Source organism: Rhinopithecus roxellana, chromosome 9 (assembly GCF_007565055.1).
Source record: "Rhinopithecus roxellana isolate Shanxi Qingling chromosome 9, ASM756505v1, whole genome shotgun sequence".
NCBI classification, from domain to species: Eukaryota; Metazoa; Chordata; class Mammalia; order Primates; family Cercopithecidae; genus Rhinopithecus; species Rhinopithecus roxellana.
In genome coordinates this window covers 128,217,475-128,238,103 of record NC_044557.1, presented here as the reverse complement: position 1 = coordinate 128,238,103, position 20,629 = coordinate 128,217,475, and the positions used below count along the sequence as shown (strand labels likewise).

The following is a 20,629-nucleotide window of genomic DNA, read 5'->3' as shown; positions in this document are numbered from 1 at the left end:
AATTCAAACTTCCATAAAACTGATTAGCTTAAAGAGTTTAATCCTTTGAAAAAAATAGTTCCACAAGAACCAGCAGCTCCAGATATACTAAAATTTGTGTCAAAATAATTTATCCTAGTGTTGTCAGAGGCTAGATAATATTCCAGAGACAGTTGCTTCAGCAGATTCGTTTCAAAAGGAAAAATGAAGTTGTTCAAGACATAAAGTTCGATGACCTAATAAATTAATTGACAGAAAAGTTGGCCAGAAAAATTATTGGAATCTTCTAGATCCAATTAATAAAGTAATATTATTTATTCTATTAAAACTATGACAGATTTATATGATTCTGTTGTTACTCTTCTATAAATATTATCCCTATTACATATTTCAAATGATAAAAAATATTGGCTTGAGAAAGCTGAATATCCTCCCGCCTTTCACGACACTTTCTTCTGCGGCTCTTTGAACAAGGCGCCCTGCATTTCCATTTTGCACTGAGCCTTGGGAATTTTGTAGCCAGCCCGGCCGTGGCCATTTTTATATAAGTTATCTCATTTAATCCTTAGAAGCAAACATGCCAGGGCGGTATTACCCAGGTTTACAGTGGCAGGTCCTGGAGCCCAGAAAGGTTAGAGGACAAAGTCACCTGGCTACTAAGGGGCAGATCTGCAATTTGAAATAAAATCACCCTCTCTTCAGAGCCCATATTCCTAATCACTGCCACGTGGTGTCCTGATAACCTCCCCTCTTCCTACAACCCCAAAGCTACAGTAATGCTCTGTCTAAGGCCAGAGTCCATGGAGCTACTGTCATCCTCTCCCATCTTGTGAGCTGAGTGGTGAGTCCAGAGCCTGGCCTGACGCTGCAGGAGGTGAGGGAATGAGCACGCAGTTACTGCCACCTGTTGGTGGCTCATCTATCTGACCCTGAAAGGCAGGTTAATCTCAGTTTCCTGCCTGCCTGAAGCCTGGGTGTGCACCTGCAACTTCTAGTAATTTCTCTTTTCCCCTAATGAACCTATTGAGAGTTCTCACAATTTTATGCATTCTCTCAAGCAATTAGCTTTCATTTATTTATTTTAATGTTCTCTTTTGTGTCCACATTCTTTTTTATTCACTCGTTTCCTGTTTACTTTCAGCTTCATTTGTTCTTTTTTCCCCCAGGGTTTTTACAGTGGAATTGTCTATTTCTGAGCTTTTCTACTTCCCATTATAATAGCAGTTAATGTTATAAATTTCTCTCCAAGCACTGCTTTAGCTGTATTGCCACAAATTTTGGTATGTTATGTTTCCATTTGCTGTCATGTGAAAACATTTTTAAATTTCTCCTTTGACACATTGGAAATATGTTGAGTAATGTCCAAATATGTGGGGAATTTCCCAGCTATTTTCCTTTAAGCACAGCATCATACATTCCACTGTGGATAGACATTGTGTTTCATATGATTTTAAATTGCTTTGATTTTTTGTTTCTTAGACCAGTACGAGCTCTCTTAGATAATATTTTAATGCATTTTACTGTTATTGGGAGGAGTGTGTCCTGTAAAGCTCCAATAGGTTGCAAAGGATGATACTGTTGTTCAAGTCCTTTCTATCTTTATTTATACTTTGCTGCTAAAAAAAACTATTTCAAAGAAAAAGAGTTGAAATATTCAATAGTAATTGTTAATTTTTTAATTTCTTCTCTTAGTTCTATCAATTTCTTTTTAAAAACTTTCAGATTCTTATTAGGTGCATACTAATTTAATAATAATAATATCTGCTCTCGGTGATTTAACAACTTTATCATTGGAAAGCATAGCCCGTTTACCAGTAATAATACACCTTGCTGTAAGATCTACTTTGATTTATAGCCAATTAGCCAATACAGCTAATTCTGTTTTCATTAGATTAATGATTCCACACTATAATTCTTTCCACTCCTTTACTATCAGCCTATCTTTGTCCTTATATTTGATAAAGACATTGGGTTTTCATAGACAGTGTGTATTTGGGTCTTGTTTTATGCTACAAGTTTGCTAGTGAGGAATTCTCTTAGTTTTTGTTGTTGTCGTTAGAAAATGCCTGGCCTTCCGCATCCCCCTCTATACACACAAATAATGTCATCTGCTTGGAATGAACCTAGTCTACCGTTTCTCAGTCAAGGCCAACTGGACATTAAGAAATTCACCCAAGGCCGGGTGTGGTGGCTCACGCATGTAGTTCCCAGCACTTTGGGAGGCTGAGGTGGGTGGATCACGAGGTCAGGAGATCAAGACCATCCTGGCTAACATGGTGAAACCCTGTCTCTACTAAAAATACAAAATAATTAGCCAGGCATGGTGGCGGGCCCCTGTAATCCAAGCTACTTGGGAGGCTGAGGCAGGAGAATGGCATGAACCCAGGAGGCGGAGGTTGCAGTGAGCCGAGATCGAGCCACTGCACTCCAGCCTGGGCGACAGAGCGAGACTCCGGTCTCCTTAAAAAAAAAGAAAAGAAAAGAAAAGAAAAGAAAATCCCTTTACTTATTATTGGAATCTGTGTTCAGCATTGATCTAGAAATGTATTTTTGCTTGTAAGGGTCCTATGCTGACATAGTATACTTCATTTGGTACTTAAATACGTCACTTTACTTTGTACTTGTGTAAGCAGTGTCTTCTCTCAGCATGCTTTTAAGATTTTCTCATTATTTTTTATTCAAAACAATTTCATTATTTATGGTTTGGCTCTGTGTCCCTACCCAAATCTCATCTGGAATTATAATCCCATAATCCCCAGTGTGGGGAGCGGGACCTGGTGGCAGGTGATTTGATCATGGGGAGGTGATTCCTACCATGCTGTTCTCATGATAGTGAGTGAATTCTCAAGAGATGTGATGGTTTTATAAGTGGCAGTTTCTTTCTGTGCTTGCTCTTGTGCTCTCTCTTCCTTTCTCTCCCTCTCTCTTTTGTCTGAGAAAAGAGATGGTAGACTTGCTTGCTTCCACTTCGCCTTCCATTATGAGTGTGAGATCCCTGAGGCCTCCTAGCCATGCTTTCTGTTAATCTTGCATAACTGTGAGCCACAGAAACCTCTTTTATTTATAATTATCCAGTCTCAGGTAGTTCTTTATAGCAGTGTGAAAATGAACTTGTGTAATTATGAAATTCTTGCTCTGGTTTTTTCAATAATTATTCTTCTTGGATGTCTTTCAATACCAAATTTGTATGTTTCTAGTCTCACCAAATTTATTTAAAAAGGCAATTATTTCATTAACTTTAGGCCTTCTCCTGGAACATCTTTCTGCCTTCAAACACACATGGGTGCTAGATTGCTTGATATTTCTATGAAGTGCACTCTTTACTTTTCATCCAGCCTTTTGTTTTCTCCCTTTTCTTCATTTCCTCATTTGTTTGTGTTAATGTAGACTCAGCCTTACTGATCCTTTCTTCTATGCTCTCATATATTGTAAATCCAATTCAGAATATTTTTTGTTCACACGCTCATTTTGTTTTATTGCTGGAAGATCCATTGTTCTCTTTACATGTGTTCCTCCTCATCAAAAAGGTTTTCTCTTCAGCCTTTGACATATTTATAACTTTTATAATAGGTCCTTTACATTCCTTTTTCTAATCCCAGTACCTTTGTCATTATTGGGTCTGTTTTTACTGAATGACTTTTCTCCTAGTTATGGGCCATATTTTCCTTCTTCTTCTCATGTTTGGAAATTTTTGATTGGATTCAGTATATAATAAAGCCTATTATATTTTTTTAAGTTTGGAAACAGCGTCTTGCTCTGTTGCCCAGGCTGGAGTGCATGGTGCAATCTCAGGTCACAGAACCTCTGCCTCCCTGGTTTAAGCAATTCTCTTATCTCAGCCTCCTGAGTAGCTGGGACTACAGGTGTGTGCCACCATGTCCAGCTAATTTTTGTATTTTTTGTACACATAGGTTGGCATTTCGTACACATAGGTGGGCTGGTTTCGAGCTCCTGTCCTCAAGTGATTCACCTGTCTTGGCCGCCCAAAGTGCTGAGATTATAGGCATGAACCAGGACGACTGCCCAGCTTAAATTGTTGATTAACGATTTTGGTTGTTGTGGTTTTTTTTTTTTTCTGAAAGAATGCTAGACATTATCTGGTTCATTTTTGGGGTTCTATATGTTCGTTTGGTTTTTTCAGGAACGGTTTGAAAATGTCTTGGAGCAGTAGTTGCAGAATAGTTTAATCTGGAGCTGACTGGCACCACTGCTTGCTGAGGGCTTTCTGAGGACTCTGAGTTCTCTCCACTTCACTGTGGCGATGAAGACTTTCAAGACTTGTCTGTCCTCCTGAAATTGCCACTCACTCCCTTACAGAGTCTTTGCTTTTTTCTGGCCTGGGGAAGTCTTAGCCCAAGAGTGCACACATCATAACATAGCCCAAAAGTGAAAGCATTCTTACTTTCTCCAACAGTCAAGATCAATGCTTCCTTCAATGGCCCACTCTCTGATATGTGCACTGGAAATTGGGCTCTGGTACAGGTTGGGTGTTTGTACTCTCCAAATACTATGTTGAAATGTAATCCCCAGTCTTGGAGTTGGGACCTGGCAGGAGGTGTCTGGGTCATTGGGGTGGATCCCTCATGAATGGCTTGGTGCTGTCCCAGAGATAATCAGTGAGTTCCTTCTTTGAGTCATGGGAGATCTGGTTTTTTAATACAGTGTGGCACCTCCCCAACTCTGGCTGTTTCTCCTGACTTGTGATACTCCTGTTTCCCCTTCCCTTTCCTACACAAATGGAAGCTTGCTGAAGCCTCAAAAGGAGCAGATGCTGGCACCATGCTACTCATACAGCCTACGCAATAGGGAACCAAAATAAACTTCTTTTCCTTATGAACTACTCAGCATTAGGTATTCCGTTATAGCAGTATAAACAAACTGACACAGAAAATTGGTACTGCTTCAGGGGGTATTGCTGTAAAGACAGTTGAAAATATAGAAGTGGCTTTGTCACAGGGTACTGGCAGAGGCTGAAAGAGTTTGCAGAGCCCAGCAAAACACAGGAAGATGAGGGAAAGTTTGGAACTCTTTAGAAACTTGTTAAATGTATGTGACCAAAATGCTCACAGAGATATGGACAGTGAAGTCCGGGCTACCAAGGTGTAAGATGGAAAAGTGGAAGTTATTGGGAAATGGAACAAGGGTCACCAGTGTTTCACCCTAGTAAAGAGTTTGGCTGCATTGTGTCCACGTCCTAGGGATTTGTGCAAAGTTGAACTTTAGAGTGATTACCTAGAGCGTGTGGTCTAAGTAATTGCCAAGGAGTAAAGTATTCAAGATATGTGGCTGCTTCTACAAGCTTACAGTGAGGTACAGGAGCAAAGAAATGATTTAAATATGGAACTGATATTTAAAGGGGAAGCAAAGCATAAAAGTTTGGAAAATTTGCAGCCTAGGAATTTAGTAGAGAAAGAAAAGTCACGTTGAGAAGAGGAATGTAAGTGGGCTGTGGAGAAATCACTTGCTAGAGAGATTCACATGACTGAGAAGGAGCCATGTGCTAATGGCCAAGACAATGGGAAAAAGGCTTACAAGGCATTTTTGAAAACTTTGAAGCATTCCCTCCTACTACAGCCCACAGGCCTAGGAGGAAAGAATGGTTCAGTGACCACACCCAGGGCACAGCTGCCCTGCTCAGCCTCAAGACACTGTTCCCACATCCTGGCCACCCAGGCTCCAGCCTCAGCTCAAAGGGCCTAATGTACAAATTGGTCACTGCTTCAGTGGGAGAAAGCCATAACATCTTGGCAGCTTTCATGTGGTGGTAAGCCTGCAAGTATGCAGAGTGCGAAAACGAAAGAGGCTTGGCAGCTTCTACCTACCTGTCGGAGGATGTATGGCCAAGTCTGGTTCTCCAGGCAGAAAACTGCTGCAGAGGGAGAATACCAACAGAAAAATTCTACTAGCGCAGTGCTAAGGGGAAATGTGGGGTTGGATTCCCCACACAGTATCCCCAGTGGGGCATTGGCTAGTGGAGCTGAGGGAAGGGGGACACTGCTGTACAGACTTGAGAATAGGAGAACCATTGACAGCTTGTACCCTCAGCATAGAAGAGCCACAGGCATCAGATTCTGACCTGTGATAGGAGCCATGTAGGCTGCACCCTGAAAGCCACAGGGGCACAGCTGCCCAAGGTCTTCAGAGCCCACCCTCACACCAGAATACTGAACATGGAATCAAGAATTGTTTTGGAGCTTTGGGGTTTAACGGCTTTCCTGCTGAGTTTCTGACATGTGTGGGGCCTGTAATCCCTTTTATTGTTCAGTTTCTGCCTTTTGGAATGGTGGTGTCTAGTCAATGCCTGAACCATCATTGTAACTTGAAAGGAAATAACTTATTTTTGATCACACAGGCTAAAAGGTGGAAGGAGCTTGAGTCTCAGGGGATGAGATTTTGGGCTTTGGACTTTTGATTCATTTAATCCTGGAAGGAGTTAAGACTTTTGGGAGTGATTGGGAAGGGATGATTGTATTTTGCAATGTGAGAAGAACATGAGATTTAAGGGCTGGGGAAGAATAATATTTTTCAGATGTTTGTCCCTTTGAAACCTCATGCTGAAATCTAATCCTCAATGTTGGAAGTGGAATCTGGTCAGGAGGATTTGAGTTGTGGGGTGAATCCCTGATGAATGACTAAGTGCTTTCGTCCCAATAATGAGTGAGTTCTTGCTCCGAGTTCATACAACATGTAGTTGTTTAAAAGAATCTGGGACCTCCTTTCACCCTGTCTCTCTGCTCTCACCAGGTGATATTACTGCTCCCACCTCACTTTCCACTAGGACTGAAGGCTTATTGAGGCCTAATGAGGGGCAGATGCAGGTATCATGCCTCTCACACAGCCTGCAGAATAGTAAGCCAAAATAACTTCCTTTCCTGCCATATTATCCCACCTCAGGTATTCTTTAGAGCAACACACAGACTAACACAGGGAGTGTTGTGTTGTGTGAGCTTTGACCTCGGTCTTCTCAATGCCACAGGATGCTGGTCTCCATGTGAGTCTTCCTCCCTGTCCTATCTTTCAAGACCCAAATGGCCGTTAAAGGGTCTTCTTAAATAAAAGGAGAGTTTCTTCCTAAGAGAGTTTTGCTGCTTCCCCTAGAACACAGGAATGAATGTCATTATCATGGTGACATTTTAATTTTTTTTTTCTTGTGAAGCTTCACTTCTTTTATACAATCAAATGATATATGCTTCCAGGAACCAGGAAATCCACTAATTTATTCAAAATAATAATGTATACATGGTGAATATTAAATGACTAAATAAAGGCAGGGTCTGACTGTCCTGGCATCAAGGTAGGTGAGTGTGACTGAGTTGGACAATTACAGGATTAGACCCTGTCTTGATTTAAATTTTGAACATTTTCTTGATTATGGTGATTTTTTCATGAATATTATTTTTGTAAAAATCTATCACATTATGAGATCATCTGTCTTAAGTATGGAATACATTAATGCTTGCATTTTATATCTGAGGCCAGAGCCTCCCTCAATACACCCTAGTCCTGGCTCTGTCATCACATCTGGATAAAATCAGCATCCAGATAAAAATGCTTTTACTCTAATGAGGTCTGGTTACTTTTTTCAATCTTGAGATGAGGAAAGACAATGGATTATTTTGGAACGAAGGTGCATTTTCCCCGAGGTCGATGATATGCACATTTAGTGCAGAGTCAATGTGAAGAAATAGAGAGCTTCTTCTGCATGTAGGATACACCCACAGAGTTCATGACTGAAGGAGCAAGCCCTCCCAGGGAGAGAGAGCAGGGCCAGGGAGCTATCCTCATGCTTCCGTTTAGAATTGATGCGTCTTTCTTCTTGAGGTTCGCTCCCCTCTGCTTGTGTCCCATGCTGTATTGTCCTCATTTAACTGTGCCCTCCAAAAGACTTGTTTTTAACAGCATTTACTTGGATCCTATTATGTTTGTATGTAAGGACACCCTTGTACAACTGCATTTTGCCATCCAATTTGTGAAATAGCTTATGAATGACCAGCATATAAACGAATAAGACAAAGTCCACACCAGTAGAACTCTCATAGCTAAATGGAGAATTAAAAATTCACGCACCTCTGTAGGAGGCGTAATTGCATAGGAAACCTTAACCAGAAGAAGGGAGTCCTTGTGAAGAACAGAGGACTGGGCATCCCCTCCCTTGGCAGATCTGCTATGATTCCATGAGGGAAGTGGTCTTTGAGTTGGGCTTGCTTTTTTTAGGGAAGATGTGGGGTAGGCATACAAGGGGAGTGTGCAGGAGGAGCAAAGCACACGTTCTAGGAAATTGTCGGGAATAACTGGGAAGGTCAAGGGATCCAAATAATACAGATGCCTGTACCCTGGAAAGCACTCCAAGCCCCACTGTGGCATCCCTGACCCCTGCCTGGAGAGAAGAAAAGGGTGTTCCAAGGATGTTAGAGATTGTCCTGCCCAAACCAGCACCACACAATGACCACAATGACTAGGATCAAGATTCCGTAAATCTGAACACCACAGTTTAATTTTGTTCACGTGTCACACATCTCTGATGAGGGAGCCCTTTCTGAATCCACATCAGTTACAGCAACTTCTTGGCCTCCTCATGGCTTTTTGCAGCATTTTATTGCAGAGACACCACAGACGCCGATATGTTTATACCTTCCAGGGCAAAAGCCTGGATGACATATGGCACCACTCTTAAGGCAGGTAATAGGATTCCTTATATCACCAAAAACACCTAACAGGAAAAAAACACACAGTAAGAGCAAACAGCGTGTTAGAACTCAAAACTCATGTTGCAAAAACACAAACCCTGTGTCTGTATTGCCTTGAATAAATCTGCAGTGGACTTCTTTCTGAAGCCAGGGCTTTTCCATGAGACGCGAGTCAATCATTTGGATCGAAGTTTCTGACATGGAAACTGGCACTGCTGTGGTTTGGGGGATGTTTGTTTTGGTCAAATCTGATTGTGAAAGACCCTGAACTCTCCTGAGTGACCGGGATCTCCGGGTGGGGTCTGGTAGGAGCTTGGTAATGTTCTCTTGTGACTTCAGCTCCACCACAAGTAGATAAGACCAAAGCCACCCTACCTCCACTTTAACACACAGCCAGTAACTTTTTGCTTTTCAAATCATTTAGTCTGTTAAGTATTTGATCTGAGATGGGATAAAAAGATACAACTCACAGAAATTGTTCAATGTGAAATTAACACCATGTAACTTACAGTTGAAAACCACAATTAACCACAGAAATAAACTTTTGTAATGGCTTGTTTCTAATATCTTAATCCTAGTTTCAACCTCATTCTTCTTTGTTTATCCCTCCCTGTCTCTGTCCCTCCCTCCCTGCCTCCCTGCCTCTCTCTCTCTCTCCCTGCCTCCCTCCCTCCTTACCTCCCTGCCTGCCTCCCTGCCTTTCTCCCTCCCTGCCTCAGTCCCTCCCTGTCTCCCTCCCTCCCTGCCTCCCTGCCACCCTGCCTCCCTGCCTCCCTCCCTGCCTCCCTACTTCCCTGCCTTCCTTCATGATACTGTTCTAGGTGTTGGAAAATATGAGGTCTCTGGTGCCACTTAGAGCCCCGTTCTTCTCAAAAAACCCAGGACTCATAAATAAAATTGGTAAAATGAGGCTTTCACAATATAATATCTATGTGATTAATTGTTTTAGGTTTTAGTCTCAAATTTTCTTTTTCCCTCCCTCTATCCTTCCCTTCCACTCTCCCTCTTTTATCCTTTCATGGTTTTTATTTTATTTCTATAATATCAAGGAGAAAATGAAGGTTAGACGTCCCGGTTAAAAGTTGCTTTCCATGGGCCATCTCTGTACTGTGAACCTGCAGTGGCCTCGTGGCAGGGACTGTTCTCAGGCCCTCCGATCAGAAAAGTCCTAGGGGCAGAGTGTCTGCAGCAGTAGTTCCTACAGTATAGGCTGGGCCTTAAGATTATCTGGAATTTTCTAGGTTGCAGTATCTACCCTTTCAATATAAAAATTTAGAAAATGACATTCTGTACTACTTTCTTTAGATAAAATCAAAATTTCTGACTTTTATTTAAAAAGTCACCTAACAGGTTTCAACCACAGTCTTAGCAGTTGTAGCATGGAAAGCAGTGAGGAGATGAGATTTACAAGCTACTGGGCTCCTTCATATTGGCTTAGAAGAGAGAGTGAGGTGTCCATCGGGTTGTCAAACTTCTATATTGAACCAATGCTTGGTTCAATTAAGTAACGCATGTGGTCTACTCAGTCTAAAAGTGTGCGTAGAAGAAAGAGAAAGAAAGAGAAAAACCAGCTGTAGGGGACAGAGGGAGAGAGAGAGATAGGGAAAACAGAGAGAGATAGAGAGAAAAACAGAGAAAGAGGCAGGAGAGAGTGGGGAGAGAGAGAGCGGCAGGAGAGAGAGATAGAGAGAGAGGGGACAGGAGTGAGAGAGGGGGAGAGCAAGGGTCAGGGCAGAGAGAGATAGAGGGAGAGAGAGAGGCAGGAGAGATAGATAGAGGAGAGAGAGAGGGAGAGAGCAAGTGTCAGGAGAGATAAAAATAGAGGGAGACAGACGCAGGAGACAGAGACAGGAGAGAGAGATAGAGAGACAGTCAGGAGACAGAGGGATAGAGGGAGACAGGGAGAGACAGGAAATAGAGAGATAGAGGGAGAGGGTGCAGGAAAGAGAGAGAGAGGTAGAAGAGAGAGCGGGTAGGGAAAGAGAGACGAGAAAGAGAGGGAGAGAGCAAAGGGCAGGAGACACAGTCAGGAGAGAGAGATGTAGGAGAGAGAGTCAGGAGAGAGAGAGAGAGAGAGGTAGGAGAGAGAGAGACAGAGGAGGAAGAGAGAGGCAGGAGAGAGCAAGGGTCAGGAGAGAGAGAGAGATGGAAGAAGAGAGACAGAGGCAGGAGAGAGAGAGAGGCAGGAGAGATAGAGGAGTGAGAGAGAGGCAGGAGAGAGAGAGATAGAGGAGGGAGGGAGGATTAGGGGAAATTAGAGAGGAAATGGACAGCCTCTACCTGATTCTTCCATTTTTCCAACCTCCCATTTCCCTGGCCCATCTCACCTGGAAGACGCATCAGGAATATGAAGAGGAACGAGAAGAGGAGATACAGGACCTTCATGGCTGATGGCTGGGAGCTTCACCAGGAGCTGAGTCTGGGGAAGGCACCGAGCCTTCCATCTTATAAAGGTCCTGGCCCGTGGTCACCCAGGAGAGTTCAGAACCGGTATTGGCTGCAATGCTCATTACAGGGATTGGAATTCAACCACTTACCTGGTGAGTCAGAGAATGGTCCTCAAAGAACAATGCACACGCAGGAGATCTTATGCAAATCTGGATTCAGGAAACCCCAGAAAATCCCTTCCTCCTGCTCTTGGGACCAGAAAATTCCTCTTATCTTGCGCCATTTAAAACCCAGTGTATGAATGGAGTGAGGGGCTGGGCCTTCTCACAGGGGAACAAACTCAAACTCAGGGCCTGTAGCATGGAACTCACCTGCCACCCACTCTGTGGGACGTCCTGTTTTTCCTGAGTATCTAGGGACAGTCTCAGGCCAAACTGGGAGCTCTTTCCATCTAATTCTACCCATTCCTGGGACATTCAGCTCCTGGGGATGCAACAGGGCTAGTTCAAACCCAGGGACCCTGGAGGGGCTCAGGGCTTCTGGCAACATTGGGAGCATGGTGGGCCCCGTCCTCCCAGGTGATCCGAGCTAGTAAAATTCATGTGAAAGTTCCCCAGAAACTCCCCATCTTTCCCCCGGGACAGAGATGAGGTGGATGGGTGCCGCTTCCTTCCTCCGAGAAGGAGAATGGGAGGGTGGGATTGTGACTACACGTGGCCCCTCAGAGTCCACCCAGGCCTGGGTCAGGAGGTGGCCTATGGCCCACACTTGAATTCCTTAGGCTCACACCGTCACTCAGGGAAGGTCAGCTCCACAGGACTTCCGGGCTTTGCGAGCCGGGCTTTCCCTGCTTTCCACAGACGTCAGTGCTAAGGGAGCTCACTGCCTTTGGGATTTGGTGGAGAAGCACGGAGTGGGGGTGCAAGGCCTCCACGTGGTCTCCCTGTTGGCGACGGGTCTCTCAGGACCCTGTCCTTCCTCAGTGACCCAGAGAAGTCATCGGGGATCATAAACAATGAATAGAGCCCCATGCCAGGCGCTCAGGGGCCAGGCTTTTCTCAGGAAAATGAGAGACCTTTTTCCTGGTTCCTCCCTCTTTGGATCTAAGGGCAGTTTGAGAGACAAGCAGGCCCCAGTGTCCGTGTCTGTGATGTCTCGGAGGTGTAGCAGTGACACAGCCATGGGGACAATGAGACTTTACTCGTGACCTGCCTGATCTCTTCATTTAAAATGTCAGGTTCTGAAGAACCCTTTTCCTGGCAGGCCAGAAGTGGATTTAAAGGAAGCTGGTGAGGACATGGCGCAGCCAAGACCTTCAATGACTTTTTCCATAAAAGGGAGTTTCTGATGGGGTATGCAAAGAGAGGGCTGGGTCAGATGCCATCAGAACTGCTAAATGAACATGAACCCAGGGCTGCAGCTCAGTCACCAGAGAGTCATTCCCTTTGTCAGGACGTTGTTTCCCTGTGTGTTGAGCAGGCTGGAATCGAGGGGCAGACTCATTCATTCCTGACACTAAAACTATTTCCTCCTAGTGAAGAAAGCATACAGAGAAACGGAATGTGAAATAAAGCCTTTACGTGCTCTGCCTAAATTAATAATTATGTTTTTAAAATATATATGTCGCTGTCACCTTTAGAAAGAGGCAAACATCATGATACTTCACACTATTATCTCAGCATGGATCTCTTACAAATGAATGAGAATTCTCACACCAATCACGGTACCATTTACACAAATTAACAAGAATAACTCCCTGGCCTGAACAGACAGGAGCCGTAGGTGCTGAGGAAGCAAAGTGTCAGTAAATTATTACAAAACAAAAGTGTGCCCAGTAAATTATTGCAAAACAACAGTGTGCCCATAAATTATTGCAAAGCAAAAGTGTGCCCAGGGACACTGAAATTATTCCAAGAATAGCTCCATGGCTGGGTGCATGTTCAATGCAGATTCACATGTTGAAATAAGGTGTCACATCTCTTTCCTTGTTGAGTAAATATTCTTAAGGAAATGCCATGGTACTAGGCAAGGGGTCTTACTGGAGTTATTGCATAACTCTTATATGTAAATAAGAGTTTGAGTTAAGAAAGTGGTTCCCATTTATTCATGTGTGGCATCACTCCTGATTGATACGTTCTTAATGACTCCTACGCTTAACATGATTATTATAAAAGTAATACACTCACATTTAAAAACTCACCCATAGAAGAGAGTGAATTTTTCCTATACAGCAGGTCCAATCCCAGGAACCACCAATAGCATTGTGGTTTTATACTTGTTGTCCTCTCTAGATCTCAGTACATTTGTGAGGCCTTGTTAAAGAAGGAGGTGAAATTGCTCTGAAATAGGAAAGTCACTGTGAAATGCAGCACCTCTGTGTCGCTGGGGAAGAAGCCACCAGGGCTTAGGTAACATGGGCCTGGTCGCTCAAGGACAGCTGGGCTGACTGTCCCATGAAGATCCTATGGTTGCAGCTGCTTCCTTTTTCCTGGCATGGTCCAATGTGACTCCTTCACAGCCATGTTTGTCCTGGTCATAAGTTTTGTCTGATGAAGTCCACCAGAGTGTCACTTTTGTCTTTAAAGGTACAGTTACGATCTTGCTTCAGCAAGGAAGACCATCCACCAGCACAGACATGAGGGCCTTCCCAAAAGCTCAAAACATAGCTATGATAGGATTTGAGGGCATGCCAAGCTTAGGTAAAACCTAATTTAATTCATTTTTATGAGCTCAAAACAAAGCCATGTAAAAGGGGAACCATTAAGCCTGACTGAGAGACTCATGGCCTGTTTTTAATGGAACATAAGGATCCATGCTGTGTCCCCAAACCTCACGCTGTGTCCCAAACCCCTTTCCTGTAACCAGGGAGGAACTTTCAGGCTGTTTCTTTGTGGCAAAGTGGTTCAGTTCCCCCGGTGAGAGTGGGAAGCCTCATTCCTATAGACAGGCTCCCAGAAAACAAAGCCTCTCCCATCTGTGATTTTAGAAAACAAAGTTTCTCAGCACTAAGTCCTCAGCGTTAAGTAACAGAAGCAGGTGTATTCATTTCTATTTCTGTGGAATGGCCAGCTTCGTGGGCATCAGGGCAGGGCAGTCCCCTGCTCTCAGAGGGCTGGGGCCTGGTGTAAGAAAGCCACCCTATCGACATTCCGAATAATTTTTTCTTTGAACCTGCGTTTTGTAAGTGCAGTCCTGTGAGTGCAACCTGTGCATGGGCAGAGTGGATACACAGAGACACAAGCTGCACAGGCTCAGGCCCTGGGGCACCACAGGCACATGACTGGTGATAGCTGGTCTAGCTGCCCTTAGCATACACATCCCTGGAGCAGCCCAGACACCTAGGGGCTGGGATGTGAAGGTGGCAGTGGCAGCAGCAGCAGTGTTCTCAGCCCTGGCGTGCAAGGAAGGTCTCTGTGTGGGGGCAGCACCGACACCTCTGTGCCTGTTCATCCCCAGAGTCACTCTTGGAGCTTTTGCACAAATGTTAACCTTCTTGCTTGCTTACTGGGACAGGAACCATAGATGATCAGGCAGCAAACTATCAGTAAATTAATGAAAGACAAAATGTGCACATGGACACTGCAATAAGTAGACCAGGGAGTTAGAGTTTTTCAGAGAGTTTAGAATTCTTCAAGGAGTTATCACGGCCTCAAAAATGGAAATTAAATTTATAAAGATAATCATGTTCAACAGAGAAGAGTGCTACTTTTATATAAACTTTCAGATGAATCAAACCTTAATAAGCAGGGCAATTTTTAAATAGTTTTTCTTCTTCTTATTAAAGATACAGAAATGGAATATATAAGCAGGCATTTTCAATAAACTACAAATTATGATGCCACTTTGGGTCTGGCGTAGGCCTCTGCAAATGACAGGAAATATCAAACGAGGCATCAAAATCCCATTGGATAAGTTCGCATTTAAAATTCAGTTCAAACTTACATGATTTGTTTAAACCATTTTAAAAGAATTCATTTTATGGTGGCTCACGCCTGTAATCCCAACACTTTGGGAGGCCGAGGCAGACAGATGACCTGAGGTCAGGAGTTCGAGACCAGCATGGCCAACATGGCAAAACCCCGTCTCTACTAAAAATACAAAAATTAGCTGGGTGAGGTGGCGCATGCCTGTGATTCCACCTACTCAGGAGACTGAGGCAGGAGAATCACTTGAGCCAGGGAGGCAGAGGTTGCAGTAAGCCGAGATTGTGCCACTGCACTCCATCCTGGGAGACAGAGCGAGATTCCTTCTCAAACAAACAAACAAACCATTTTAAAATAATCACTAGCTCCAGATATACTAAAATTTGTTAGTATATCCAAATAATTCATCCCCATATTGTCACAGCTTAGAAAATATTCCAGAAGCATTTGCTTCAGCAGATTCTTCTCAAAAGAAAAAATGAAGTTGCACCAGGTATAAAGTTTGCTGACAAAACAAATTAGTTGACAGATGAGTGGGCCAGAAAAATTTTGTGATTCACCCATATATCCCATTAGTAAGACATTATTATTTATTCTATTATAATCATGACACTCGTTTTGTGGGGAGATTTGTATGACTCTGTCATTACTCCTGTATGACTATTATCTCTATTTTATTTTTTAAATGATAAAAAATATTGGCTTGAGAAAGCTGAATATCCTCCCACCTTTCATGACACCTTCTTCTGCTGCTCTTTGAACAAGGCGCCCTGCATTTCCATTTTGCACTGAGCTTTGGGAATTTTGCAGCCAGCCCTGCCGTGGCCATTTTTATACAAGTTTTCTGATTTAATCCCCAGAAACAAACCTGCCAGAAGGGTATTACCCAAGTTCACGGAGGCAGGTCCTGGGGCCTAGAAAGGCTAGAGGACATGTTCAAGGTCACCTGGCTACTAAGTGGCAGAGATGCAATTTGAAATAATATCCCCCTCTCTTCAAAGCTCATGTTCCTAACCACCGCCACATGGTGTCCTGACAACCTCCCCTCTTCATCCTCCTACAACCCCAAAGCTGCAGTAATGCTCTGCCTAAGGCCAGAGTCCATGGAGCTACTGTCATTCTCTCCCATCTTCTGAGCTGAGTGGTGAGTCCAGAGCCTGGCCTGACCCTGCAGGAGGTGAGGGAATGAGCGCGCAGTTACTGCCACCTGGTGGCGGCTCGTCTATCTGACCCTGAAACGCAGATCGCATCTCAGTTTCCTGCCTCCCTGAAGCCTGGTTGTGCACCTGAGACCTCTTGTTATTTCTTTACCCCTTAATGAACCTATTGAGAGTTCTCACAATTTTATGGATCCTCTCAAGGAATCAGCTTTTATTTATTTATTTTTAATGTTTTTTTGTGTGTATCCAGTTTCTTTTTATTCACTCTTTTTCTTTCTCTCTCTCTTTCTTTTTTTTTTTTTTCTTATTTACTTTGGGTTTAATTTGTTCCCTTTTCCCTTACCGTTTCTTACAGCGGAACCTTAAATTGTCTATTTGTGAGCTTTTCTGCTTTCTATCATAATAGCATTTAATTATAAATTTGTCTCAAAGAGCCACTTTAGTGGCACTTCCACAAATTTCAGTATGTTATGGTTTCATTTGCTAACAGTTCAACATATTTTCTACTGTATCTTGTGATTTCTCCTTTGACCATTTAGAAACATGTTTATTGATGTCCCAATATATGGGGATTTTTCCAGATGACTTTCTGTTATTGATAGCTTTGTAAATTCCACTGTAGATAGACACTATCTTTTGTATAATTTTAAACTATGTTGATTTTTTGAGACATTTCATAGGTTAGTATGAGCTCTATTGGGTAATATTTTAATGCATTCTGCTGTTATTTGGTAGTGTTCTATAAATCTCAAATAGGTTGTGCTGGATGATACTGTTGTTCAAGTCTTCTCTATCTTTACTAATATTTTGTCTGCTTTTAAAAATCTATTACAAGAAGAGAAGTGTTGAATTGTCTAATTGTAACGTTAATTTGTCTATTTCTTTAATGTCTACTGATTTTTCTTTAAGAATTTCAAAATTCTGTTATTAGGCATATACTGATTTAATATTAATGTCTGTTCTTGGTGATGTAACCACTTTATCATTAGGAAAAATATCCCTACCTATTACTGATAATACCCCTTGCTCTAAAATCTACCCCAATTTATGTCAATGAGCCAATGCAGTCAATCCTATTTTCTTTATACTAATGTTTTCATACTGTAACTCTTTCCATCCTTTTATTTTTACTCTAAATTTGTTCTTACAGTTTATATGTAAAGTGGGTTTTTATAGACAGTATGTAGTTGGGTCTTGTTTTTTACTGAACTGAAAATCTCTGTCTTTAAGGAGCTTCTAGAATGTTCACAGCATGCTCTTTTCATCATGTGGAATCAAATTTCTACCTGGCATCTTCCCTTTCTGCCAAAAAAATTATTTTTGCATTTTATAGTACGGACTTGCTGGTGAGGAATTCTCTTAGCTTTTACTGTTGTTACTGGAAAATGCCTTTACTTATTATTTGATTATGTGTTTACCCTTTTTTTAAGAAATATACTTTTGCTGGGATGGATTTCTAAGATAACATTTTTTTTTCTTTTGGCAGTTGAAGATATCACTTATGTTTTGTTCTTCTGTAAAGTAACATGTCTCCTTTCAGGCTGCTTTTTAGCTTTATTTTTGTTTTTGAGACGGAGTCTCGCTCTGTTGCTCAGGCTGGAGTGCAGTAGGGTGATCTCAGCTCACTGCCATCTGCACCTCCTGGGTTCAAGAGATTCTCCTGCCTCAGCCTCTCGAGTAGCTAGGATTATAGGTGCGTGCCACCATGCCCGGTTAATTTTTGTATTTTTTTTAGTAGAGACAGGGTTTCACCATGTTGGCCAGGCTGGTCTCAAACTCCTGACCTCAGGTGATCTGCTCGCCTTGGCCTCCCAAAGTGCTGGGATTATACACATGAGCCATTGTGCCCGCCCTCAGGTTGCTTTTAAAATTTTCTTTTTATTACTGATTTAAAATAATTTGATTATGATATGTTTCATGTGGTTTTCTTCATGTTTGTTCAGTTTGGATGTCTTCGTGTGGTAATTTTGTGTGTCTATAGTCTCACCAAATTTGGAAAACAGTAGGCCATTCTTTCCTTAGCTCTATCCTCTCTCCCAAAACTTCTTTTTTTTATATTCGAGATGGAGTCTTGCTCTGTCGCCCAGGCTGGAGTGCAGTGGTGTGATCTCCACTCACTGCAACCTCTGCCTCCCGGGTTTAAGCGATGCTCCTGTCTCAGCCTCCAGAGTAGCTGGGATTAGAGGTGCATGCCACCACGCCCAACCAAATTTTTATTTTTAGTAGAGATGGGGTTTCACCATATTGGCCAGGCTGGTCTTGAACTCCTGACCTCGTGATCCACCCTCCTCAGCCTCCCAAAGTGCTGGGATTACAGGTATGAGCCACCACGCCTGGCCGTCTAAACACACCTTGGCGCTAGATTGCGTCATGTTTCTGCACAGGTCACTGCTTATTATTTTCCAGCCCTTTTCTCCTCTCTTTGCATTATTTCTTCATTCATTTGTAGTAATATAAACTCAGGTTTATTTATATTTATTTTGGAATATATGCCACAGTCTAATTCATAATATTTTTTACTCAGATGTTTATTTTTAATCTCTGGAAATTCCATCCTTTCTTTCTTTATATCTCTCACTCATTATAAACAGTTTTTCTCTTCAACCTTGGACACATTCATAACGTTTATAATAGCTCGTTTATATCTTTTTTGCTGATCCTAGTGTCCTTGTCATTTCTGGATCTGTTTTAACTGAAAGATTTTCCTCTTGGTTATGACCATATTTTCCTGCATGGCTGCTAAGTTTTTACTAGGTTCAGTGCATTATAAAGTACAAATTGTTGAATGATGGATTTAGTTGTTTTTCTTTGAAGAATGTTAGGCTTTATTCTGTCACACATTTAAGTTTCTTATAGATCAGTCTGGTCCTTTCAAGAATGGTTTAGAAAAAAATTTGTTAGAGTAGTTGCAGAACAATTTAATCTAGAGCCAAATAGCACCACTACTAATGTGTTAGTTGTCTGAGAACCCTGCAGTCTCTCCACTTTGCTTGTGGGAATGAAAACTTTTCCAGCCGTTAGTGCTCCCGAAATTGTTATCCAATCCCTTTTGGGTGTTTTTGTTTCCCTCTGGCCTTGTGAAATCTTACCCCAAGGATGTTCACATGAAAACACAGCAGCCCAGGACTGAAGATTTACCATGTATCCCTGCCCCTACCGCCAACACTTGGGGGCCTTGCTTCCTCCTAGGTACCCTCTCTCTGCTATTCTGCCCTGGAAGTGGGGGTGTCTTGTGCTTCGGAAAGTTTGATCTCAGTTTCTTCAATGCCTCAGGATCGCTGGTCTTCGTTTGAGTCCTCCTCTGTGTGCTGTGGTCTGGACCCTGCCGCTGTAGTGAGCTGGGGGCAGTCGAAAGCGTCACTGCACTGGTCTGTTGCACTGCTTATTACCCAATCTCTAAACACAGCTGTCACACCTGTTGACAGGTTCCCTTTTGTCTACTATCAGAGGGAGATTCTCATAGCAGTGTGTCCATTTTGGATGGAAAGTGAGGAGCAGTCTCATCTTTTTGGGTCCTTGAGCCTTTTCTTCCTAAGAGCCTCGTTGTACTGTCTTTTCTCCACACATAGTGCCATGACTGGGGTCTGGTGTCAGGTATGCAGGACCATGCACTCCATTTGCTGGAATCCTTCTGCATCAACGTTGAGAGAGTACTAGATAGTTAAACTGCAGTACCTCCAAATCATTTGAATGATTAAAGATGCTTCAATCAATAAATCATTTGAGTGTACTTCAATTCAATAAATACTTGTGAGCAACCTTCATGCTCAGGGCACTTTACAAGCAGTCCAGGAAGAATGAAGACAAACTCCTTGGTTTAAGGCTCACAAAATCTAATGTGGAGATTGGCAGTATGTCACTGTACATAACGTAAAAACCAAGCAAGGGTTATAGATGAAGGACTCAAGTCAGAACCCTGTGGTGAACCAGAGGAAAGACTGTAAGCATTTGGAAAATCACCTGTGTTTTTAAGAAGGAGATAAAATGTGAGACGGTCCCTGAAGGACAGGTTAAAGTTTAGAGATGAAGTTGGAGGAGTGAGGCAGACATGAGGCCAACCAGAGCAGAGGCATGGGTGAGAGAAAGCAAAGTGAATATCTGAGGAAGAGCCAGATTCCCTATTTCTCTGAAGACAAAGTTTTTGGAAGGAATTAGGATAGCCCCTGAGGGATGCATGAAAACCTTAGAGACAGATTTGGTGGAGAGATGCCATTTGGGGTAGAGAGACTGAAAAGGCCCAAGGCTTGGGTGACATGAAAGCAAAGGGCATATTTCAAGAGAGTGAAGAGTCCAACTTCACTGGGGCGTCACGTTCACAAAGGAGGAATAGAACCTGGTAACCCTTGGATAATAAGGTCAGCCTCCCTTGTAGATTTCTCCAGAGATTCTACTTTCTTTGAAAAAAGGTGAGTTCTTAAGACTTTCTGAGTTGCCTGTTTGGAAACAACTACAAAAATAACCAGATTTTTTTTTAAATCAAGCTCCTAATTTT

The 20,629-nt window shown here is 42.7% G+C and overlaps 1 protein-coding gene across 1 annotated transcript; it reads right to left on the bottom strand.

Annotated features, from left to right (window-relative positions):
- Positions 1-8,446: 8,446 nt before the first annotated feature.
- On the bottom strand, positions 8,447-11,098 carry LOC104675523 (beta-defensin 4A-like). The gene is made up of 2 exons (XM_030937913.1): positions 10,994-11,098; positions 8,447-8,689 (listed from the first exon to the last, which is right to left on the bottom strand). The coding sequence occupies exons 1-2, from the start codon at positions 11,049-11,051 to the stop codon at positions 8,553-8,555; spliced, it is 195 nt and encodes a 64-aa protein (XP_030793773.1). The 5' UTR covers positions 11,052-11,098; the 3' UTR covers positions 8,447-8,552.
- Between the last annotated feature and the right edge of the window lie 9,531 nt (positions 11,099-20,629).